General features: G+C 42.3%; 1 protein-coding gene and 1 long non-coding RNA gene across 2 annotated transcripts in view; one reads left to right on the top strand and one right to left on the bottom strand.

The window, feature by feature from the left end:
• The window catches only part of LOC142256997 (uncharacterized), a 117,181-nt gene extending 108,198 nt beyond the window's left edge, over nucleotides 1-8,983 (bottom strand). The window contains exons 1-2 of the long non-coding RNA XR_012727587.1: nucleotides 8,812-8,983; nucleotides 3,742-4,017 (exon numbers count right to left, since the gene is read on the bottom strand). This is a non-coding gene — a long non-coding RNA (uncharacterized LOC142256997). The remainder of the gene's footprint in view (nucleotides 1-3,741; nucleotides 4,018-8,811) is intronic.
• The window catches only part of SCN1B (sodium voltage-gated channel beta subunit 1), a 71,318-nt gene extending 47,096 nt beyond the window's left edge, over nucleotides 1-24,222 (top strand). The window contains exons 3-7 of the mRNA XM_075329040.1: nucleotides 8,845-9,011; nucleotides 16,009-16,246; nucleotides 17,824-17,965; nucleotides 19,188-19,286; nucleotides 20,429-24,222. Of these exons, the coding sequence (XP_075185155.1) occupies nucleotides 8,845-9,011; nucleotides 16,009-16,246; nucleotides 17,824-17,965; nucleotides 19,188-19,254 (614 nt within the window). The 3' untranslated portion in view covers nucleotides 19,255-19,286; nucleotides 20,429-24,222. The remainder of the gene's footprint in view (nucleotides 1-8,844; nucleotides 9,012-16,008; nucleotides 16,247-17,823; nucleotides 17,966-19,187; nucleotides 19,287-20,428) is intronic.
• Nucleotides 24,223-25,994: the final 1,772 nt, after the last annotated feature.

Raw genomic sequence — 25,994 nt, 5'->3', positions numbered from 1 at the left:
ATTATCCCTGTACTGTGACATCACTGTGTGCATTATCCCTGTACTGTGACATCACTTTGTGTATTATTCCTGTACTGTGACATCATTGTGTGAATTACTTCTGTTGGAGTCGGGTCCCATACCAGGTTTTTCTGTGAAGGCCTCTTGAGTAGTTGAGGAGCTCCTGTCCCTCTTTTTAGGTCTCACTCACTGGTTCATCTATTTCTGTAGCTGTCATAGACATCAGAGATTCTGCTCCCTTTATAGAGGGTCCCTGGTTCTGGTTGTGGTTTTGGGACCCTGACAATATTCCAGGTACCTAGTTCTGCGTGTGGTTTTGTGGCCTTCAGCAGATTCTAGGTCCCTGGTTCTGTGTGTTTTGGGAACGTCACGAGAGTCTAGGTCCCTAGTTCTGGTTGTGCTTTGTAACCTTCAGCAGATTCTAAGTCCCTGGTTCTGATTGTGGTTTTGGGAACCTCACGAGATTCTAGGTCCCTAGTTCTGGTTGTGGTTTTGGGACCCTCAGCAGATTCTAGGTCCCTGGTTCTAGTTCTGGTTTAGGGACCTCACCAGATTCTAGGTCTCTGGTTCTGGTTGCAATTTTGAGACCCTTACCATATTCTAGGTCCCTTGTTCTGGTTGTGGTTTTGGGACCCTCACCATATTTTAGGTCCCTGGTTCTGGTTGTGGTTTTGGGACCTCACCAGATTCTAGGTCTCTGGTTCTGGGACCCTTTTCAGATTCTAGGTTCTTAGTTCTGGTTGTGGTTTTGGGACCTCCCTTCAATTCTTAGCCCTGGGTTCTCCACCAACCTTATGCTTCAGTGCTGGATCTTCGATTGTTCATAACTGATCCAAGAAGAAAAAAGTTTTTGCTACTTCCTAGACCTGTATATTATGACAAGATCCACTGCAGATTCAACGTCAAATCGTCGACATGTGACTGAAGCCTGACAGAGCTGAGTGCTATCAGCAGAGAACTGTCCATCTGACCAGCAGCTCTACAGTCAGCAGATATTCCTATTACTGGAACCCTTGTTGATATGGATCTTCACAGTTCCACCCTGGGGAGAAGTTCTATTTTTGCCTCTGGTCGGTGATGTTCTGCCTATGTCATAGATGAACACTCCCACCAGGCAGGACAGAAGTTTACATGTGTGGGACACAGATCATGAAGAAGTCAAGCTTTGGTTGCAATGTACATGACTCAGAGTGTTCCTGAAGGTTTTCTCGTGAGGGACGTTAATTCATGTTTTCTCAATCTCAATGCATCCTTATGGTGATCAATGGGACCTCCCAAGAGTGGGGGTCTCAAGCCTCTCATATCTTTGTGTGGAGCAATGGTTGAGCATGCATGACATGGTTCTACTCTGTTCAGTCTTTGGCCATTTCCACTAGTCTCATTGACTTTGAAGGGAGCCGCACCACTCGTGGGCTACCACCATACTCTACTAGTTCCACTGAACTACAAGAAATGCAGGATTTTAGGGCTTCAGACCTCATATCAGTGATCAGTGGTGGAACCTCCACTCATCACACATTTATCACCTACACAGTAGAGTGCCCTATGGTTATTAGATGGTCAACAGATGCTGCAAACATAGACCGAATGTATATGAAGTTAATAGAGAAGCGCCACATCTGTCCATTGTTTTATCTGGCATTGCAGCTGTGACGGTGTCTCTCAACAGAAGAACAATGTATCACAACTCCCGAGTCTGTTGAATCTGACTGAATGTCTTTTGCAGTCACGCAGGGGTCTGATTTGCCTCTCTTACAATCTGATGAGCAGCTTTCACAGGAATATTGCTTGGTTCTCCAGACCTTACCTTCACCTCCACTGTCCCTGCTATTTCTTAATTAAGAGGAATTGTGGAAAGGGCAACTTGAAATTTTCTCACAACCTTCTCCCTGCTTTGTGCTCCTCCCCATTTTAATTTTCAGAGTGCTAGGCAGCTGCTTAGACAAACCCATGGCTGTTGTTTTTACATACCACATTACGATTTTGGTTTGGTAACGATTTTTTGGGATAGTATTTAAAGCGAGAGAGGCTATATATATATATATATATATATATATATATATACATATTACAGTGTATGTAAAAGTCCAAGTTCCAACTAATGGATGAAATGTAACTGCTTGATTATCGCTTAGCGCCAGTTTCTGGCCCGGAGGGTAAATCATTTTTGCTGTTTCAGGTGTCTCTGAACAGTAGAACAATGTAACACAACCCCAGAGTTTGTTAGATCTTACTGAAGGTCTTTTGCAGTCATGCAGGGTTCTGATTTGCCTATCCAGGAATCCTACGAGCAGCAATCATAGAAATTTTGCTAGGCCTTCCAGACCTTATCTTGATCTCCTCTGTTCCTGCTATTTCTTAATTACATTGAACTGAGGAAAGGACAACTTGGAAACCCTTTGCTATCTTCTCATAATCTTCTCTCTGCTTTGTGGGTCTTCACCATTTTTATTTTCAGAGTGCTAGGCAGCTGCTCAGAAGAACCCATGGCTGCAGTTTTTACATACCACATTCCGATTTTGCTTTGGTGATGATTTTTTGGGAGATGCAATATATATATATATATATATATATATATATATATATATATATATATATATATATATGTAACAGTCCACGTTCCAACCAATGGATGAGCTTTAATAGGTTGATTATCACTTAGCAGCAGTTTTCGGCCCGGATGGTAAATCATTTTTGCTGCTTCAGGTGTCTCCGAACACTAGAACAATGTACCACAAATCCATAGTCTGCTAAATCTTCCTGAAGGTCTTTTGCAGTCATTTAGGGTTCTGATTTGCCTCTATAGGAATCCTATGAGTAGCAATCACTGAAATTGTGCTAGGCCTTCCAAACCTTATCTTGACCTCCACTGTTCCTGCTATTTCTTAATTGCATTTTGAACTGAGGAAAGGACAACTTGAAAACACTTTGCTATCTTTTTATAACCTTCTCTCTGCTTTGTGGGCTTCCACCATTTTCATTTTCAGAGTGCTAGGCAGCTGCTTAGAAGAACCCATGGCTGCTGTTTTTACATACCCCATTCCAATTTTGCTTTGGTGATGATTTTTTGGGATGTTACGAAAGCAAGGGATGCAATATATTTGTAACAGTCCAAGCTCCAACCATTGGATGAGATGTAACTGGTTGATTAACACTTAGCGGCAGTTTCCGGCCCGGATGGTAAATCATTTTTGCTGCTTTACTTTACATTATGATTTCATGCTGAAAACTTGTAAACAATCGTGAATAAGTCATGAAGACCAAAAGGCAACGGAAGAGCCGAAGACGAAGCTAAGACTGCGATGGAAGTGCCGGGTGTGGCGCGGAGTGGACCGCGCACTAGATACTTACATATGTATCTCTATTCAAGTTCATGCATTAGAACTCATCTGGTTAACCCTTTAGCTGCTGGAGTGAGCGTTGATCTTTGGTTAAGCTGAAGTATTGAAGCAGGTAGCCCCCTATTGCTAACTCTTGACTCCTGCTAGAAGTCGTCTTTCTTGACTTGGGGTCTCCTTACAAGGAGGTGTTCAACCAATTTGACCTTGTGAAGGGAAGACCCCCACATTGCTAAATCTTCACCCTTGTAGATATCATGGTCTTCTTTGCTAGAAGGACCCTCGAAAGCAGTCAATAGAAGGGTTGAATATAGAAAAAAAGGGTCCCGAAAGGATATTATAACATTTGTAAAATTGTATTTATGGGGGCAGTAATTTGGGAACATCATAAGTGGGATCTTACCTTAATTTATTAACCAGGCGCCAATCGTCTCTTACAAGCGTCCTCCAAGTTATTGCTGAGTGCAGAGGACAAAGGGTTAAGACTTAAGATGATCCATTACCAGGAGTGGAATCCGGACGGAGGCTCCTCAGTTACATTAGAAGATGATTGTGTAAAGTGCACTCAGAGCCCCCGGGGCCCGGCCCAGGCCTCAGCTCCAGATACTGACTGCAGAAATCCTCATCCACTCACCCGAAAACACAGAAACGACACATCAGCTCTATAACGTCCCAGCACCTATAGAACGAGACGTGGAGATAAAGGAAAACTACGTATAGAATATGGAACGTTCTGCACTGATACATTGTATATATGTAAATAAGACTAGAGATAAACACCCATCCATCTATCTATCCCTCTATCTATCCCTCTATCTATCTATCCCTCTATCTATCCATCTATCATCTATCTATCTATCCCTCTATCTATCCCTCTATCTATCCCTCTATCTATCTATCCCTCTATCTATCTATCTATCCCTCTATCTATCCCTCTATCTATCTATCCCTCTATCTATCTATCCCTCTATCTATCTATCCCTCTATCTATCTATCTATCTATCTATCCCTCTATCTATCTATCTATCTATCCCTCTATCTATCTATCCCTCTATCTATCTATCCCTCTATCTATCTATCTATCTATCTATCTATCTATCTATCTATCTATCCCTCTATCTATCTATCCCTCTATCTATCCCTCTATCTAAATATCCCTCTATCTATCTATCCCTCTATCTATCTATCCCTCTATCTATCTATCCCTCTATCTATCTATCTATCTATCTATATATCTATCTATCTATCCCTCTATCTATCCCTCTATCTATCTATCTATCTATCCCTCTATCTATCCCTCTATCTATCCCTCTATCTATCTATCTATCCTTCTATCTATCCCTCTATCTATCTATCCCTCTATCTATCCCTCTATCTATCTATCCCTCTATCTATCCCTCTATCTATCCATCTATCATCTATCTATCTATCCCTCTATCTATCTATCCATCCCTCTATCTATCTATCCCTCTATCTATCATCTATCTATCCCTCTATCTATCTATCCCTCTATCTATCCCTCTATCTATCTATCCATCTATCTATCTATCTATCCCTCTATCTATCCCTCTATCTATCTATCCTTCTATCTATCCCTCTATCTATCTATCCCTCTATCTATCCATCTATCATCTATCTATCTATCCCTCTATCTATCTATCCATCCCTCTATCTATCTATCCCTCTATCTATCATCTATCTATCCCTCTATCTATCTATCCCTCTATCTATCTATCCATCTATCTATCTATCCCTCTATCTATCTATCCATCTATCTATCCCTCCATCTATCATCTATCCCTCTACCCCTCTATCTATCTATCCATTATCTATCCCTCTATCTATCTATCCCTCTATCTATCTATCTATCCCTCTATCTATGTATCTATCTATCTATGTATCCATCTTTCCCTCTATCTATCCCTCTATCTATCTATCCCTCTATCTATCTATCTATCCCTCTATCTATCTATCTATCTATCCCTCTATCTATCCCTCTATCTATCTATCCCTCTATCTATGTATCTATCTATCTATGTATCCATCTATCCCTCTATCTATCCCTCTATCCCTCTATCTATCTATCTATCCCTCTATCTATCTATCCCTCTATCTATCTATCTATCTATCCCTCTATCTATCTATCTATCCATTATCTATTTATCCCTCTATCTATTTATCTATCTATCTACAGTGGCATGTAAAAATTTGTGCACCCCTGGTCAAAATTAATGTTATTGTGGACAGTTAAGCAAGTTGAAGATGTAATGATCTCTAAAAGACATAATGTTACAGATGACACATTTACTTTGTATTGTTTGCAAAAATATATATTCTTCATGAGAGATGTCTTCCAGTTCTGTGAGGTTCCTGGCTCGTCTTGCATGCACTGCTCTTCCTTGGAGACGTCTTCCAGTTCTGTGAGATTCCTGGCTCATCTTACATGCTCTGCTCTTCCTTGGAGACGTCTTTCAGTTCTGTGAGATTTCTGGCTCATCTTGCATGCATTGCTCTTCCTTGGAGACGTCTTCCAGTTCTGTGAGATTCCTGGCTCATCTTACATGCTCTGCTCTTCCTTGGAGACGTCTTCCAGTTCTGTGAGGTTCCTGGCTTGTCTTGCATGTACTGCTCTTCCTTGGAGACGTCTTCCAGTTCTGTGAGATTCCTGGCTTGTCTTGCATGCACTGCTCTTCCTTGGAGACGTCTTCCAGTTCTGTGAGGTTCCTGGCTTGTCTTGCATGCACTGCTCTTCCTTGGAGACGTCTTCCAGTTCTGTGAGGTTCCTGGCTTGTCTGGCATGCACTGCTCTTCCTTTGAGACATCTACCAGTTCTGGGAGATACCTGGCTCGTCTTGCATGTACTGCTCTTCCTTGGAGACGTCTTCCAGTTCTGTGAGATTCCTGGCTTGTCTTGCATGCACTGCTCTTCCTTGGAGACGTCTTCCAGTTCTGTGAGGTTCCTGGCTTGTCTTGCATGTACTGTTCTTCCTTGGAGACATCTTCCAGTTCTGTGAGGTTCCTGGCTTGTCTTGCATGCACTGCTCTTCCTTGGAGACGTCTTCCAGTTCTGTGAGGTTCCTGGCTTGTCTTGCATGCACTGCTCTTCCTTTGAGACATCTACCAGTTCTGGGAGATACCTGGCTCGTCTTGCATGCTCTGCTCTTTTGAGGTCTAGCTAAAGATTTTCAATAATGTTCAGAATGAGGCCATTGTAAAACCTTTAGTTTGTGACATTTGAGGTAATCTATTTTGGATTTAACATGTGTTTAGGATCATTATCCTTTTGTAGAAGCCATCCTCTTTTCTCCTCTCTTCTCCTTTTTTCTCTTTTCTCCTCTTTTTCACCTCTTTTCTCCTCTTATCTTCAGATTTTTCACTGATGTTGTTATGTTTTGCATCAAGAATTTGTTGAAAGTTCATTGAATCCATTCTTCCCTCTACCCGTGAAATATTCTCCCTGCAATTGGATGCAACACAACCCCAAACATGATCAATACACCCCCATGCTTAATGGTTGTCGAGATATTCTTTACCTGAAATTCTGTTCCCTTTTTCCCCACACATACCTTTGATCATTGTGGTTCTATTTTAATGTCATTGGTACACAGGACTTGTTTCCACAATTCATCAGGCTTGTGTAGATGTTCTTTTGCAGACTCTTTATGCTGAATTTTATGGGGGGGCAGGAGAGGTTTTTGTCTGATGACTCTTCCATGAAGGTCATACTTGTGCCACTGTCTCTGAACAGTAAAACAATGCACCACAACTCCAGAGTCTGCTAAATCTTCCTGAAGGTCTCTTGCAGTCATGCAGGGGCTCTAATTTCCCTCTCTAGCAATCCTATAAGCAGATCTTACAGAAATATTGCTTGGTCTTCCAGACTTTATCTTCCCCTCCATTGTTCCTGGTAACGGCCATTACTTAATTACATTTTGAACTGAGGAAAGGGTAACGTGAAAATGCTTTGCTATCTTCTTATAGCCTTCTCTTGCTTTGTGGGCCAGGGCTACACAAACTTTTGTATGCCAGTGTATATAGATAGATAGATAGAGGGATAGATAGATAGAGGGATACATAGATAGAGGGATAGAGGGATAGATAGATAGATAGATAGATAGATAGAGAGATAGATAGAGGGATAGATAGATAGATAGATAGATAGATAGAGGGATAGATAGATAGAGGGATAGATGGAGGGATAGATAGATAGATAGATAGATAGAGGGATAGATATACTGATAGATAGATAGAGGGATAGATAGATAGATAGATAGAGGGATAGATAGATAGATAGATAGATAGAGGGATAGATAGATAGAGGGATAGATAGATAGAGGGATAGATAGATAGATATAGGGATAGATAGATAGATAGAGGGATAGATAGATAGATAGATAGATAGATAGATAGAGGGATAGATAGATAGATAGATAGATAGATAGATAGAGGGATACATAGATAGAGGGATAGATAGATAGATAGATAGAGGGATAGATAGAGGGATAGATAGAGGGATAGATAGATAGATAGATAGAGGGATAGATAGATAGATAGATAGATAGATAGAGAGATAGATAGATAGATAGAGGGATAGATAGATAGATAGATAGATAGATAGATAGATAGAGGGATAGATAGATAGAGGGATAGATAGATAGATAGATAGAGGGATAGATAGATAGATAGATACATAGATAGAGGGATAGATAGATAGATAGAGAGATAGATAGATAGATAGATAGATAGAGGGATACATAGATAGAGGGATAGATAGATAGATAGAGGGATAGATAGAGGGATAGATAGAGGGATAGATAGATAGATAGATAGATAGATAGATAGATAGATAGATAGATAGATAGATAGATAGAGGGATAGAGGGATAGATAGATAGATAGATAGATAGAGGGATAGATAGAGGGATAGATAGAGGGATAGATAGATAGATAGATAGATAGATAGATAGAGGGATAGATAGAGGGATAGATAGAGGGATAGATAGATAGATAGAGGGATAGATAGATAGATAGATAGAGGGATAGATAGATAGAGGGATAGATAGATAGATAGATAGATAGAGGGATAGATAGATAGATAGATAGATAGATACATAGATAGAGGGATAGATAGATAGATAGATAGATAGATAGAGGGTTAGATAGATAGATAGAGGGATAGATAGATAGATAGAGGGATAGATAGATAGATAGATAGATAGAGGGTTAGATAGATAGATAGATAGATAGAAGCACAAATCTTCATAATTTCCTAATAGTTTGTTACAATGTATCGGTCAGGCTGGGGATCTCTCGGAGGATTGTGTGGACTGGATACAAATGTAGCAAAACTTCAGCTGGGAACATTAATAGGACCTTCAGCCTCAGGGTTGAGCTCTAATGCAGGGCACTGAACAATCTCTCAATGGCATAACCTGCTGGGACTAGTATTGTCGCTTCCGATGCAGAAAATGTACCTAGTGGTGTAACGTTGTCTTCTGTCCCCCTAGCATACACCTGCTGGACCGGCTGCGTGGAGGTCGATCCGGAGACGGAGGCCGTCGCTGGGAAAGAATTTAAGATTCGCTGCATTTCCTGCAAAAAGCGAGGCGAGACGGTGGCCAGAACCGTCACCGAGTGGTATTTTAAACAAGAAGGACTGGAGAAATTCGACCTAGTGAGTAACTCAGTACAAAAAGAGAGGGGTGTATGCACTGCAAAACACTGACAATGAGGGTATAACCCGGGCATCTCCTGTATATAATTATATATGTACAGCCGGTATAACCTGGGCACCTCCTGTATATAATTATATATGTACAGCTGGTATAACCCGGGCATCTCCTGTATATAATTATATATGTACAGCTGCTATAACCCGGGCATCTCCTGTATATAATTATATACTGTACAGCTGGTATAACCTGGGCATCTCCTGTATATAATTATATATGTACAGCCGGTATAACCCGGGCATCTCCTGTATATAATTATATATGTACAGCCGGTATAACCTGGGCATCTCCTGTATATAATTATATATGTACAGCCGGTATAACCTGGGCATCTCCTGTATATAATTATATATGTACAGCCGGTATAACCTGGGCATCTCCTGTATATAATTATATATGTACAGCCGGTATAACCTGGGCATCTCCTGTATATAATTATATATGTACAGCTGATATAACCTGGGCATGTCCTGTATATAATTATATATGTACAGATGGTATAACCCGGGCATCTCCTGTATATAATTATATATGTACAGCCGGTATAACCCGGGCATCTCCTGTATATAATTATATATGTACAGATGGTATAACCCGGGCATCTCCTGTATATAATTATATATGTACAGCCGGTATAACCTGGGCATCTCCTGTATATAATTATATATGTACAGCCGGTATAACCTGGGCATCTCCTGTATATAGTTATATATGTACAGCCGGTATAACCTGGGCATCTCCTGTATATAATTATATATGTACAGCTGGTATAACCTGGGCATCTCCTGTATATAATTATATATGTACAGCCGGTATAACCCGGGCATCTCCTGTATATAATTATATATGTACAGCCGGTATAACCCGGGCATCTCCTGTATATAATTATATATGTACAGCTGGTATAACCCAGGCATCTCCTGTATATAATTTTATATGTACAGATGGTATAACCCGGGCATATCCTGTATATAATTATATATGTACAGCTGGTATAACCCGGGCATCTCCTGTATATAATTATATATGTACAGCCGGTATAACCCGGGCATCTCCTGTATATAATTATATATGTACAGCCGGTATAACCCGGGCATCTCCTGTATATAATTATATATGTACAGCCGGTATAACCCGGGCATCTCCTGTATATAATTATATATGTACAGCTGGTATAACCCGGGCATCTCCTGTATATAATTATATATGTACAGCTGGTATAACCTGGGCATCTCCTGTATATAATTATATATGTACAGCCGGTATAACCTGGGCATCTCCTGTATATAATTATATATGTACAGCCGGTATAACCTGGGCATCTCCTGTATATAATTATATATGTACAGCCGGTATAACCTGGGCATCTCCTGTATATAATTATATATGTACAGCCGGTATAACCTGGGCATCTCCTGTATATAATTATATATGTACAGCCGGTATAACCTGGACATCTCCTGTATATAATTATATATGTACAGCCGGTATAACCTGGGTATTTCCTGTATATAATTATATATGTACAGCCGGTATAACCTGGGCATCTCCTGTATATAATTATATATGTACAGCCGGTATAACCTGGACATCTCCTGTATATAATTATATATGTACAGCCGGTATAACCTGGGTATCTCCTGTATATAATTATATATGTACAGCCGGTATAACCTGGGTATCTCTTGTATATCATTATATATGTACAGCTGGTATAACCTGGTCATCTCCTGCATACAATTATTTATGTACAGCTGGTATAACCTGGGTATCTCCTGTATATAATTATATATGTACAGCTGCTATAACCTGGGTATCTCCTGTATATAATTATATATGTACAGATGGTATAACCTGGGCATCTCCTGTATATAATTATATATGTACAGCTGGTATAACCCGGGCATATCCTGTATATAATTATATATGTACAGCCGGTATAACCTGGGCATCTCCTGTATATAATTATATATGTACAGCTGGTATAACCCGGGTATCTCTTGTATATAATTATATATGTACAGCCGCTATAACCCGGGCATCTCCTGTATATAATTATATATGTACAGCTGATATAACCTGAGCATCGCCTGTATATAATTATATATGTGCAGCTGGTATAACCTGGGCATCTCCTGTATATAATTATATATGTACAGCCGGTATAACCTGGGCATCTCTTGTATATAATTATATATGTACAGCTGGTATAACCCGGGCATATCCTGTATATAATTATATATGTACAGCCGGTATAACCTGGGCATCTCCTGTATATAATTATATATGTACAGCCGGTATAACCCGGGCATCTCCTGTATATAATTATATATGTACTGCCGGTATAACCCGGGCATCTCCTGTATATAATTATATATATACAGCCGGTATAACCTGGATATCTCCTGTATATAATTATATATGTACAGCCGGTATAACCTGGGCATCTCCTGTATATAATTATATATGTACAGCTGGTATAACCCGTGCATCTCCTGTATATAATTATATATGTGCAGCTGGTATAACCCGGGCATCTCCTGTATATAATTATATATGTACAGCCGGTATAACCTGGGCATCTCCTGTATATAATTATATATGTACAGCTGGTATAACCTGGGTATCTCTTGTATATAATTATATATGTACAGCTGGTATAACCTGGTCATCTCCTGCATACAATTATATATGTACAGCTGGTATAACCTGGGTATCTCCTGTATATAATTATATATGTACAGATGGTATAACCCGGGCATATCCTGTATATAATTATATATGTACAGCCGGTATAACCTGGGCATCTCCTGTATATAATTATATATGTACAGCTGGTATAACCCGGGTATCTCTTGTATATAATTATATATGTACAGCCGCTATAACCCGGGCATCTCCTGTATATAATTATATATGTACAGCTGGTATAACCCGGGCATCTCCTGTATATAATTATATATGTACAGCCGGTATAACCTGGGCATCTCCTGTATATAATTATATATGTACAGCCGGTATAACCTGGGCATATCCTGTATAAAATTATATATGTACAGCCGGTATAATCTGGGCATCTCCTGTATATAATTATATATGTACAGCCGGTATAACCTGGGCATCTCCTGCATATAATTATATATGTACAGCCGGTATAAACCGGGCATCTCCTGCATATAATTATATATGTACAGCCGGTATAACCTGGGCATCTCCTGTATATAATTATATATGTACAGCCGGTATAACCCGGGCATCTCCTGTATATAATTATATATGTACAGCCGGTATAACCCGGGCATCTCCTGTATATAATTATATATGTACAGCCGGTATAACCCGGGCATCTCCTGTATATAATTATATATGTACAGCCGGTATCACCCGGGCATCTCCTGTATATAATTATATATGTACAGCTGGTATAACCCGGGCATCTCCTGTATATAATTATATATGTACAGATGGTATAACCCGGGCATATCCTGTATATAATTATATATGTACAGCTGGTATAACCCGGGCATCTCCTGTATATAATTATATATGTACAGCCGGTATAACCCGGGCATCTCCTGTATATAATTATATATGTACAGCCGGTATAACCCGGGCATCTCCTGTATATAATTATATATGTACAGCCGGTATAACCTGGGCATCTCCTGTATATAATTATATATGTACAGCCGGTATAACCCGGGCATCTCCTGTATATAATTATATATGTACAGCCGGTATAACCTGGGCATCTCCTGTATATAATTATATATGTACAGCTGGTATAACCCGTGCATCTCCTGTATATAATTATATATGTGCAGCTGGTATAACCCGGGCATCTCCTGTATATAATTATATATGTACAGCTGGTATAACCTGGGTATCTCCTGTATATAGTGATGTAGCATGCTGGTATAACCTGGGTATCTCCTGTATATAGTGATGTAGCATGCTGGTATAACCTGGGTATCTCCTGTATATAGTGATGTAGCATGCTGGTATAACCTGGGTATCTCCTGTATATAGTGATGTAGCATGCTGGTATAACCTGGGTATCTCCTGTATACAGTGATGTAGCATGCTGGTATAACCTGGGCATCTCCTGTATACAGTGATGTAGCATGCTGGTATAACCTGGGTATCTCCTGTATATAGTGATGTAGCATGCTGGTATAGCCTGGGTATCTCCTGTATATAGTGATGTAGCATGCTGGTATAACCTGGGTATCTCCTGTATACAGTGATGTAGCATGCTGGTATAACCTGGGCATCTCCTGTATACAGTGATGTAGCATGCTGGTATAACCTGGGTATCTCCTGTATATAGTGATGTAGCATGCTGGTATAACCTGGGTATCTCCTGTATATAGTGATGTAGCATGCTGGTATAACCTGGGCATCTCCTGTATATAGTGATGTAGCATGCTGGTATAACCTGGGTATCTCCTGTATATAGTGATGTAGCATGCTGGTATAACCTGGGCATCTCCTGTATATAGTGATGTAGCATGCTGGTATAACCTGGGTATCTCCTGTATATAGTGATGTAGCATGCTGGTATAACCTGGGTATCTCCTGTATATAGTGATGTAGCATGCTGGTATAACCCGGGCACGGTCTGGTGCATCGTCGCTGTTTTCTCTGCGGTTATTCTGTATTTTGCACTTGTCGGATTGCAGATTTGAGGGATATAAATATTCATCCTTTTGTGTATTTTTAGCTTCTTGTTTTGTTTACTGTAAATCTTCTCTTGTTTTGATGAATTTTGTAAATTAAAGGATCCAGGTGATAGAAATCCTCCTCCTCTGCGGCTGCGGGGAGATTTCTGCTCCGGGGGTGACAGCTTCATGCAGTGACCAGTCCTCTGTACCATGGCCGGGGGGAGGGGGGTCCCCATGACTAGTACCCCAGAGCTGCTGTAAGAAGGCGCCCCCCGGATCCTTCCATTACCCGATAATCCTTGTGGATCTCTCTAGTAATAGGAATCCTCTAGTTTTAATTCCACTGACTTCCTGCTGCGCTATTATACACAGCAACCAGTCTAAAGAAGCAAAGCTGCAGTATAAAGCATGGCTAAAACTCTGGTGAAGGAGGATGATTCTCAGACTGGTGCAGTTCAGTTTTATTGGAGTTACTGTATAGTCTGATGAAGCAGAGCTGCAGTGTAAAGCATTGCTGGAAGACCTAGTGGAGCAGAGCTGCACTGTAAAGCATTGCTGGAAGGCCTAGTGGAGCAGAGCTGCAGTGTAAAGCATTGCTGGAAGACCTAGTGGAGCAGAGCTGCACTGTAAAGCATGGCTGGAAGGCCTAGTGGAGCATAGCTGCAGTGTAAAGCATTGCTGGAAGGCCTAGTGGAGCAGAGCTGCACTGTAAAGCATTGCTGGAAGGCCTAGTGGAGCAGAGCTGCACTGTAAAGCATGGCTGGAAGGCCTAGTGGAGCATAGCTGCAGTGTAAAGCATTGCTGGAAGGCCTAGTGGAGCAGAGCTGCACTGTAAAGCATGGCTGGAAGGCCTAGTGGAGCAGAGCTGCACTGTAAAGCATTGCTGGAAGGCCTAGTGGAGCAGAGCTGCACTGTAAAGCATTGCTGGAAGGCCTAGTGGAGCAGAGCTGCACTGTAAAGCATGGCTGGAAGGCCTAGTGGAGCAGAGCTGCACTGTAAAGCATTGCTGGAAGGCCTAGTGGAGCAGAGCTGCACTGTAAAGCATTGCTGGAAGGCCTAGTGGAGCATAGCTGCAGTGTAAAGCATTGCTGGAAGGCCTAGTGGAGCAGAGCTGCACTGTAAAGCATGTCTGGAAGACCTAGTGGAGCATAGCTGCAGTGTAAAGCATGGCTGGAAGACCTAGTGGAGCATAGCTGCAGTGTAAAGCATGTCTGGAAGACCTAGTGGAGCATAGCTGCAGTGTAAAGCATGGCTGGAAGGCCTAGTGGAGCAGAGCTGCACTGTAAAGCATGTCTGGAAGACCTAGTGGAGCATAGCTGCAGTGTAAAGCATGGCTGGAAGGCCTAGTGGAGCAGAGCTGCACTGTAAAGCATGTCTGGAAGACCTAGTGGAGCATAGCTGCAGTGTAAAGCATGGCTGGAAGGCCTAGTGGAGCAGAGCTGCACTGTAAAGCATGTCTGGAAGGCCTAGTGGAGCAGAGCTGCACTGTAAAGCATGTCTGGTAAGAAAAATGGAGCAGAGATGCACTGTAAAGTATTACTAGAAGGCTTAGTGGAGCAGAGCTGCGCTGTAAAGCACTATAAAACATTACTAGAAGGCCTAGTGGAGCAGACCAGTGGTGTACAGCATGAGTGGAAGGCCTAATGGAGCAGAGCTGCACTGTAGAGCATGGCTGAAAGGCCTAATGGAGCAGAGCTGCACTGTAAAGCATGGCTGAAAGGTCTAATGGAGCAGAGCTGCACTGTAGAGCATGGCTGAAAGGCCTAATGGAGCAGAGCTGCACTGTAAAGCATGGCTGAAAGGTCTAATGGAGCAGAGCTGCACTGTAAAGCATGAGTTAGATGTTGTTTGAGCATTAGCTCAGACTGGGGATAAATAGTGTATCTGAATAGGAGTGACTGTATGGCCCAATGGAGCAAAGCTGCACTGCAAAGCATGGTCTGGAGCAGGGTGTTGCACACTGAGTCTTCGTGCTCATAGACTGCCCCGTGTAGCCATGAAGCAGGTACAGAGCTGAACCCCACCTTGTGCCGTCTCTGGAGATTACCTGCCCTGAGATCGGGGGGGACTCAGACAGAAGACCCCTGTGCAGGGTGAGTATGGGGGTCCTGTGCAGCCGCTTTGTAGGTGGTCGGGGCCCCTGAGTTCTGGGCCCTTGTATGGCTGCACAGGTTGCAGCAGCGATGCGTCCGCCCCTGTATGAGATGTGCGGACCCTTTACGCGGGGTCTTGGGCGCTCTCACTCCATGGTGTTCCTTTTATCTTCCCTGCCTAGATCCTCGTCTACCAGCACCCGCATCAGGTAGTGGAAGACGACCGCTTCATCGGGCGCCTGAAGTGGAACGGGAGCAGTCACTCCGATGACCTGCAGGACATGTCCGTGGTCATCACCAACGTGACCTTCGACCACGCGGGGACCTACATGTGCAGCGTCAACCGCACGCTGATGTTCGAAAGCCACGAATACAACACCAACGTCACCAAATTCATGGACATCACAGTGGTGAGCAAAGGTGAGTGCCGAGGAAAAGCCACGTACACACCCAAGGTGAGTGCCGAGGTAAAGCCACGTGCACACCCAAGGTGAGTGCCGAGGAAAAGCCACGTGCACACCCAAGGTGAGTGCCGAGGTAAAGCCACGTGCACACCCAAGGTGAGTGCCAACGTAAAGCCACGTGCACACGCAAGGTGAGTGCCGAGGAAAAGCCACGTGCACACCCAAGGTGAGTGCCGAGGAAAAGCCACGTGCACACCCAAGGTGAGTGCCGAGGTAAAGCCACGTGCACACCCAAGGTGAGTGCCGAGGAAAAGCCACGTGCACACCCAAGGTGAGTGCCAACGTAAAGCCACGTGCACACCCAATGTGAGTGCCGAGGTAAAGCCATGTGCACACCAAGGTGAGAGCCAAGGTAAATCCACATGCACACCCAAGGTGAGTGCTGCGGTAAAGCCACGTGCACACCCAAGGTGAGCGCCGAGGTAAAGCCACGTGCACACCCAAGGTGAGCGCCGAGGTAAAGCCACGTGCACACCCAAGGTGAGTGCTGAGGTAAAGCCACGTGCACACCCAAGGTGAGCGCCAAGGTAAAGCCACGTGCACACCCAAGGTGAGTGCCGAGGTAAAGCCACGTGCACACCCAAGGTGAGTGCTGAGGTAAAGCCACGTGCACACCCAAGGTGAGTGCCGAGGTAAAGCCACGTGCACACCCAAGGTGAGCGCCAAGGTAAAGCCACGTGCACACCCAAGGTGAGTGCTGAGGTAAAGCCACGTGCACACCCAGCTGTGGAGACAATCCAAACCCATCGTTCAAGCAGAAATCAATTAAATTTATTTTTTAAGAATTTTTATGTTCTTGAAAAGTTTTGGAGGAGATTTTATTTTCTTGGAAAATTTTGGAAAAGTTTTTATTTTATTGGAAAGTATTAGAAAAGTTTTGATTTTCTTGAAAAAGTTTTTATTTTCTTGTAAAGTTTCGGAAAAGTTTTTATTTTTTTGAAACGTTTTTGAGGAGTTTTTATTTTCTTCAGAAGTTTTGGAAAAGTTTTTATTTTCTTGGAAAATTTTGTAAAAGTTTTTATTCTTTTGAAAAGTTTTGGAAGAATTTTACTTTTTTTTGTAAAAGTTTTAATTTTCTTGGAAAGTTTTGAAGAAGTTTACATTTTCTTGAAAAAGTTTTTATTTTCTTTTAAAGTTTTGTAAAAGTTTTTATTTTTTTTAAATTTTTGGAGGAGTTTTTATTTTCTTCAGTAGTTTTGGAAAAGTTTTGATTTTCTCATAAAGTTTTGGAGGAGTTTTTTTCTTTTCTTTCTTTCTTTCCCCTTTTGCAGTCTTTTGATTGGACTGGGTCTGGTTCTGGTATAGAGAGGTCTACTTCCGGATTTATTACCTAGACGTGACCTGCGCTTTCTTTTTTTTTTAGTAGGAGTTTTTCAAAACCTTTTCAAAAGGAGAAAAAACTCCAAAAACTCTTCCAAAGAGAAGTTTCCTTACTTATTTTGAGTTTTTGTAGAGAATGTTTAGAGAATTTCAGCTCCAAAAACTCCTGCAAAAAACCTTGGTCCTAATCAACTGAATATTGTCCCGGCGCAGGTAACAGAGACATCGCGTCCATCGTGTCGGAGATCATGATGTACGTCCTCATCGTAGTGCTCACAATATGGCTGGTGGCCGAAATGATCTACTGTTATCGGAAGATTGCTGCAGCCGGGGAGGAGCAAGTGCTGGAGAACGCGTGAGTGCGAGGCGGGGGGACTGCGGGAATAAATATGATAAAGCTGCCATAAGTAAGTGCTGGACAGGACCCTCGTGGTGGAGAATAAGGGGGTAACACTTCCTATAATCCCAGTTTCCTGGAAAGTCAGATTATTCTGCTATCACAGACACCAAAAAATAGAAGAACCCCATAGATTTGCTAATACACAGCACCATCTAGTGGCAATAATGGGTACTGCTTTAAAAAGTTAAAATTTACATTTTATACCAACAAAACGTGAATAATTCTGCCAAGTCCTTTGATTATAATTTTTTGAATTGATTCCAGATTATTACGGTCCCTATAAACCATCAATTCATATAAAATTGATTTTATTAAACTATATTTTTCATTATTTTTATCATTTATTTTATTAAATTATACTTAAATACTAACAATTTTTTTTATATAATTTTGACTAGCATCGTGCAAACACTTTATTAGGGTTTTGTCTTCATCCCTGTAAAAATAAATTGCATATAAGTGGCTTTCCTTGTTTGTTTTCCTTCCTCCAGGCGCCACTAGAGGGACCTCAAATGCAGACTGTGCACTGAACTCCATAATAACATAATGTGAAGTGGGCTCCCTCTAGTGGTGACTGCTGGTAAATTGCATTCTTTCAGGTGCACCATGAAATATATTGGTGCCATGTGAATAATTTGGAGTACAGTTGATGGTAGTGATGAGTCAGCACGTCTCCTCCTCTGAATGCTCTGCTTATCCCCTAAGTTTGTGATCCATCACTGCCATCATTTGTACTCCAAATGAATATGTTCTAATATCAATGCAGGTAGAAGAAAGCAATTTATTCACATGGCCCCAATATTTTTTATGGTGCACCTGATAAAATGTAATTTACCAGCAGCCACCACTAGAGGGAGCTCACTGCACATTGTGTTACTATTGCACTTAGTGTACAAACGTCTGCATTTGAGCTCCCTCTAGTGGTGGCTGCATGTAGTCCGAATTTTACTATGCAAGGAATTTGGAGCTCTGCATCAGAAAAAAATGGAGATTAGACCACTATAAAGATTTATTAAGAAATTACTTAGCATAAAATCTGAGATCTAAAAAATTCATTGAACTTTGAGGTTGACTTCCTTGGTTCTTACATATATGTAATGTAAATCATGCTTTCTTCGATTTTTTTGCATTGTTTTGTGCAGGATTTGACTTTCTTCCATTTCTTCTTTTTCTACAGTTCAGATTATTTAGCAATAACCACTGAAAGTAAAGATAATTGCCTAGGGGTGCAGCCGCAGGAGTAGGGGGACCCAGGGCAGTGACACAGGGAAACCAGGTGAGTGGACGAATATATTCTGTGTAACTGTAAAAGGTGCAGAGGAAAATCCAGGTCTGTAGTACTTGAAAAAAAACCTAATGGCTCTTCGGAGGCGGGGCTTAGCAAAAAGTGGGCATTTTTGGAGTGTTCCAGTAGCTATGAGTGCAGAGGAAAAAAAACAGGTCTCTAGGGCATTAAAGAACATAATGACTCCTTGGGGGCAGGGCTTAGCAAAAAAGTGGTTGTTTTTGAGTATTCTAGTACCGTAGCTGTAAGGGGTGCAGAGGAAAAAACAGGACCTAGTGCATTAAAGAACCTAATGTATCCTTGGGGGCAGGGCTTAGCAAAAAGTGGGTGTGTTCCCAGATTGTCAAGTAGGGAAGGCTTACTTAGATGTTGTGTAGTTGTAAGGGGGGTACAAAGGAAGAACCAGGTCCCTAGTGCATGAAGAAACTAAATGGCTCCTCGGGGGCAGGGCTTAGCAAAAAGTGGGTGTGTTCCCAGATTGTCAAGTAGGCAGGATTATTTGGATGTTGTGTGGCTGGAAGGGGGTGCAGAGAAATAACGAGGTCCCTAGTGCAATAAAAAAAAACCTAATGGTTCCTCGGGGGCAGGGCTTCGCTAAAAATGGGTGTCCTCCAGATTGACAAGTATGCAGGAATTACTTGGATCTCGTGTAGCTGGAAGGAGTGCAGAGGAAGAACCAGGTCCCTAGTGCAATAAAAAAAACAAAACCTAATGGCTCCTCGGGGGCAGGGCTTCGCTAACAATGGGTGTCCTCCAGATTGACAAGTATGCAGGATTTTCTTGGATCTTGTGTAGCTGGAAGGAGTGCAGAGGAAGAACCAGGTCCCTAGTGCATTAAAAAACCTAATGGCTCCTCGGGGCAGTGCTTAGCCAAAAGTGGATTTTGTGTAGCTGTAAGGGGTGCAGAGGAAGAACCAGGTCCCTAATGCAAAAAAAAACAAAAAACTAGTGGCTCCTCAGGGGCAGGGCTTAGCTAAAAATGGGTGTGTTCCCAGGTTGACAAGTAGGCAGGATTTACTTGGATGTGGTGTGGCTGTAAGGGGTGCAGAGGAATAACCAGGTCCCTAGTGCAATAAAAAAAACCTTATGCTCCTCAGGGGCAGGGCTTAGCTAAACTGTAATCTTGTCATCAGCTGGAAGAACGGACGGAGCGAGGAGCAAAGAAACACTGCTGGGAGGACCGAAAACTGTAATCAGCCCACCACCGCCGCCGACGCTGCCAACACCGCCACCGCTTCCGCCACCCTCTCCTCCCTCCACCAAAATCTGCTCCAAGCTACTTTTCTATGCCAAACGACGCAAAAGACGTGGACAAGACTCGGCTCAGCCGGGCGGCACAAATATGCAACGCTCCTTAGCTTCATCATTGCCCTCGCCAGCAATGAAGGTGTTAAGGAAATTTACCAAAAAAAGAAGCTTCCAAGGAAAGTAAGACTTTATCTTTGCAATTGCTTTACGTTTTTGGTTGGGGAGCAACAAAGGTGGGAACGGGGGGGAGGGGGATCCGATCAAATCTGCACCAAATGAACCGGAAAAAGCAAAAATCTCATTTTTTGCATTTTTTTTTTATCATAGTATTGGACGTGCGGCGAGTGCTCTATGGGGCATGTTTAATATTCCTTGCATGTCGCTCCAGATGCATATCCTTATCTTATTTTCTTCTGCTGCTATTGCAAAAAAAACAACAAAAAACTACTAAAGTCTTGCATTTGCTCAGCCACGCGCGGGGGGTTCACTCCGAGTATTGTCGAACAACATGCTGCAACGGGGTCTGGCACCCGATGAGTTAAACCCCTGCACATTCGAAGCTTTAATTGAACCGTTGGCGCTCGGGACGGACGACCATTGGATAAAAGATGGAGAGAACTCACTCGGCTCTGCTGTTCCAGTTTCCGCCATCGGGGGGTGACATTTTGAATGTGAACTATGGGATGAAATCCAAGTGTGGTTACCCATCTCCTGCTGTGCACTGGGTCTGGGGGAGGGGGGAAGAAGAGGTTTAATGACTTTTTATCAAAGCATGTTATTTATTTTGTAATACAGAATAAAACACTAAAAGAGAATAAATTAGATTCTATTATGTATGATTGAAAGAGGAAGATTCGTTCCGGCTGCTTCTCCCCCTCTGAGGCTCGCAACCCTGCAAATTTCATCCCCAAATCATCTATTTAGGAAATATAGATATATGCACTATACACTTTCACCACTAGATGGCACTGGTACTGTGCAATGCGTGCGCTGCACTCTCAACAGCACGCCGTGTGGCCGGGCTGGGTATTGCAACTGAAATGTATCAATTTGGGAAATATGAAAGATTGATACATTTTATGCAGCACTTTTTATTGTCACAATCTAAATTAAGACCCAATCTCTTACAGGATGTGACTATATAATGCTGATAACTTAGTGACCCCCAACCCTAAATGATATTAGGGGAGTGGGCAATCATCCAAACTCTGGTGTCATCATAATGACCAATGACCCCAAACTGATCGGCTTGGTTTAATAAGTCTGTTTTGCACTGGATGTATTAAAAACCCCGTAATTAAAGGGCAACTCCAACCCCCAAAAATTAAGGTTGGACTGGAATGAATCCCAATCTGTCGTTACCCCTCGGTGTATTCCCGGGAGGGTCGGAGGCTGAGATCCGCTGCTCTCTGAGGTCCGCGCTCCGGAGCTGCTCCATTATTGACTCCAGGACTTTGCAGAAAGACTCGATGATTAATTATGGAAGGAGAATTTTAGTGACTGTTTGATATTCAGAGAGACAAAAACTCAGGATGGTCCCTGTCCATGAATTCCCATCTGGGGATCACTGGATATCTCCAATGATCTAGTGATCATTTTTTATTTACTCATTATCCCTGGTGGTCTAGAGGTTTAGAAGCTACTTTTGGTGTTTTCGTGGTATCCCATGTAACCAGTGGTGAAGTAGATTTGTTTTATTGCCCACAATGATAATGAGAACTTCCCTATCTCTGGTAACTTCAGTGGTCGCCCCTGGTGGTCTAGGGGTTAATAACTACCTTTGGAGTGCTTGTGATAGCTCATGTAACCAGTGGTGACTCAGCTTTGTTTTGGTGTCCACAATGACAACGAGAACTTCCCTATCTCTGGTAACTTCAGTGGTCGCCCCTGGTGGTCTAGTAGCTACCTTTGGTGTCCTCCTGGTATCCTATGTAACCAGTGGTGATGTAGATTTGTTTTGTTGTCCACAATGATAATGAGAACTTTCCCATCTCTGGTAACTTCAATAGTCGCCCCTGGTGGTCTAGGGGTTTATTAGCTATGACCCTTTGCTTGTCAGGACCCATGGATAGACTTTACAAGTCCATAACTGCTGATTCTGCAGCTTATCCTCTATCAATAACTGGAGATCACTGGCTGTCTTTTCTGATTTTGTGATGACGCACACATTGTCCCTGGTGGTACAGGGGATTAATTGCTATCCCAGGCAGGCTAATGCAATCCCATATAGCAAGTGAATAGTCAGTTGACAATATCCAGCTTAATTTTCTGCATCTTCCATATTGACCTCTGTGGTTGGCCCTGGTGGTCTAGGGTTTTAAGAATTGCTACCATCTGAAAGGATAACCTAATCTTAAAAGTTAAATAATGGAGAGTCCTGTGACTCATTGATCTATGAGTATAACTGGTGAGTAATTAATTTAACTGGTAATGATTGGTTATTTCTGATGATCTAGTAATCAGTGGTTGTCCCTGGTGGTCCAGTGGATTAGTAGCTATCTGCGGTGTGCTACTGGTATCCCATGTAACAGGTTGGGATCCTGCTAATAGTGATAGTATGAATTTCTCCATCTAGTGACCTCAGTTGATGTCCCTGGTGGTCCAGGGGTTTAACAGCTATGACCACTTGCTTTTGATGACACAACACAAAAATAATGTCACTGCAGTATGGAGACTCAATTATGGGGTCCTGTCCCTAACTGAATTCTTTATTTTTTGCTCTGGTAATTATTGGAGGATCCACTGATCATTTACAGGCTGTGATCGTCCCTGGTGGTCCCGGGGTTTAATAGCTATGCTGACCCCCTAGAACCTTTTGCTTCAAAACCTTTGCCCTTAGACATGGCTACCCAAAGTTCTGTCCCTAATTGTTGATTCTTTATCTGGTGATTACTGGGTATCATTGAGGATCTAGTGATCATTTAGAGGCTGTGATTGTCCCTGGTGGTCCGGGGGTTTATTACCTATCCCTGGAATGATAATGATATTCTATGTAACAAGTGGTCAGATTTATCTTCTTGCACACATTGACCATTAGAGCTTCTTCTCTAGTGACCTCCTTGTACCTTCCATGTCAACTCTGCAAGTTTTGAGGCCACTGTAGCAGCTCCCTGGCGGCAGGTCCTTATCAGAGAGCGCCCCATCTCCGGACCCTGTGATTATCATGTAAGGGGGAGATATTGGTCTCCTTTCTGGTTTCGCCTGGAGGTGTCCTCTGGGGCCTCATGGGGAGCTGGTGATGCCGAAAGAAGCTTCCTCAGTAGCATATGATTTCGTAGGGCTACTGCGTAGCCGAAAAAATATGTATGATGCATGCTGAACTTACTGTACCAACAAGCTGCAGCCTTGCAAAGCAAGCTTCTACTGTCTGACCGTGCCTGCTTCTTAACCCTTCGTTATCCAGTCTTCAGGCTGGAGGTGAAGGAGTTAAACCCGTCCGTCTGTCTGTCATCACCCGCTGTCACATTGTTAATCCCTGCTGTAAAACGTCATTGAATTTTCAACTTTTATTTTTTTTTTATATGTATCATTTTGCGTTCTTCCTTTTAATTTGGATTAGGGATTTGCGGGCCGTGCTGTTATTTATTTATTTGTTTGATTTTTGCTTTTTTTTTAAATAAAGTATTCTATTTATTTGACTGAGAATAATAAAGAAATCTGACAATATAAATATGGAAAATGGCTTTATACCATGTTTGTCCTATCATTTACTTACACATTAATTAGTCAGTGATATTCAAAAAGAGATGATGTCCCTTTAAAACTGCTCAAAGTCTGAGACAAAAGCCAGAGAATGCAGATGTTATGCCTTGGGGGTAACTAAGGGGCAGAACTTAATTAAAGGAGACCTATACAGTAATTAAGACTGAACTGTCATCTTCTCATTATATCTATGTGACAGGAGCCGTGTGATCATCATCAGTAGCTCTGATCTCCTCATTATATCTGTGTGACAGGAGCTGTGTGATCATCATCAGTAGCTGTGATCTCCTTATTATAACTGTGACAGGAGCCGTGTGATCATCATCAGTAGCTGTGATCTCCTCATTATAACTGTGTGACAGGAGCCGTGTGATCATCATCAGTAGCTGTGATCTCCTCATTATATCTGTGTGACAGGAGCCGTGTGATCATCATCAGTAGCTCTGATCTCCTCATTATAACTGTGTGACAGGAGCTGTGTGATCATCATCAGTAGCTGTGATCTCCTCATTATATCTGTGTGACAGGAGCTGTGTGATCATCATCAGTAGCTGTGATCTCCTTATTATAACTGTGTGACAGGAGCCGTGTGATCATCATCAGTAGCTGTGATCTCCTTATTATAACTGTGACAGGAGCTGTGTGATCATCATCAGTAGCTGTGATCTCCTTATTATAACTGTGTGACAGGAGCCGTGTGATCATCATCAGTAGCTGTGATCTCCTTATTATAACTGTGACAGGAGCTGTGTGATCATCATCAGTAGCTGTGATCTCCTTATTATAACTGTGTGACAGGAGCTGTGTGATCATCATCAGTAGCTGTGATCTCCTCATTATAACTGTGTGACAGGAGCCGTGTGATCATCATCAGTAGCTGTGATCTCCTCATTATATCTGTGTGACAGGAGCCGTGTGATCATCATCAGTAGCTGTGATCTCCTCATTATATCTGTGTGACAGGAGCTGTGTGATCATCATCAGTAGCTGTGATCTCCTTATTATATCTGTGTGACAGGAGCCGTGTGATCATTATCAGTAGCTGTGATCTCATTATAACTGTGTGACAGGAGCTGTGTGATCATCATCAGTAGCTGTGATCTCCTCATTATATCTGTGTGACAGGAGCTGTGTGATCATCATCAGTAGCTGTGATCTCCTTATTATATCTGTGTGACAGGAGCCGTGTGATCATTATCAGTAGCTGTGATCTCATTATAACTGTGTGACAGGAGCTGTGTGATCATCATCAGTAGCTGTGATCTCCTTATTATATCTGTGTGACAGGAGCTGTGTGATCATCATCAGTAGCTGTGATCTCCTTATTATATCTGTGTGACAGGAGCCGTGTGATCATTATCAGTAGCTGTGATCTCATTATAACTGTGTGACAGGAGCTGTGTGATCATCATCAGTAGCTGTGATCTCCTCATTATAACTGTGTGACAGGAGCTGTGTGATCATCATCAGTAGCTGTGATCTCATTACATCTGTGTGACAGGAGCTGTGTGATCACCATCAGTAGCTGTGATCTCCTCATTATATCTGTGTGACAGGAGCTGTGTGATCATTATCAGTAGCTGTGATCTCATTATAACTGTGTGACAGGAGCTGTGTGATCATCATCAGTAGCTGTGATCTCCTCATTATATCTGTGTGACAGGAGCTGTGTGATCATCATCAGTAGCTGTGATCTCCTCATTATATCTGTGTGACAGGAGCTGTGTGATCATCATCAGTAGCTGTGAT

Source organism: Anomaloglossus baeobatrachus, chromosome 11, assembly GCF_048569485.1.
Source record: "Anomaloglossus baeobatrachus isolate aAnoBae1 chromosome 11, aAnoBae1.hap1, whole genome shotgun sequence".
Classification (NCBI taxonomy): domain Eukaryota; kingdom Metazoa; phylum Chordata; class Amphibia; order Anura; family Aromobatidae; genus Anomaloglossus; species Anomaloglossus baeobatrachus.
The sequence above is the reverse complement of the archived record's forward strand: the minus strand, read 5'-3'. Positions and strand labels throughout refer to the sequence as shown.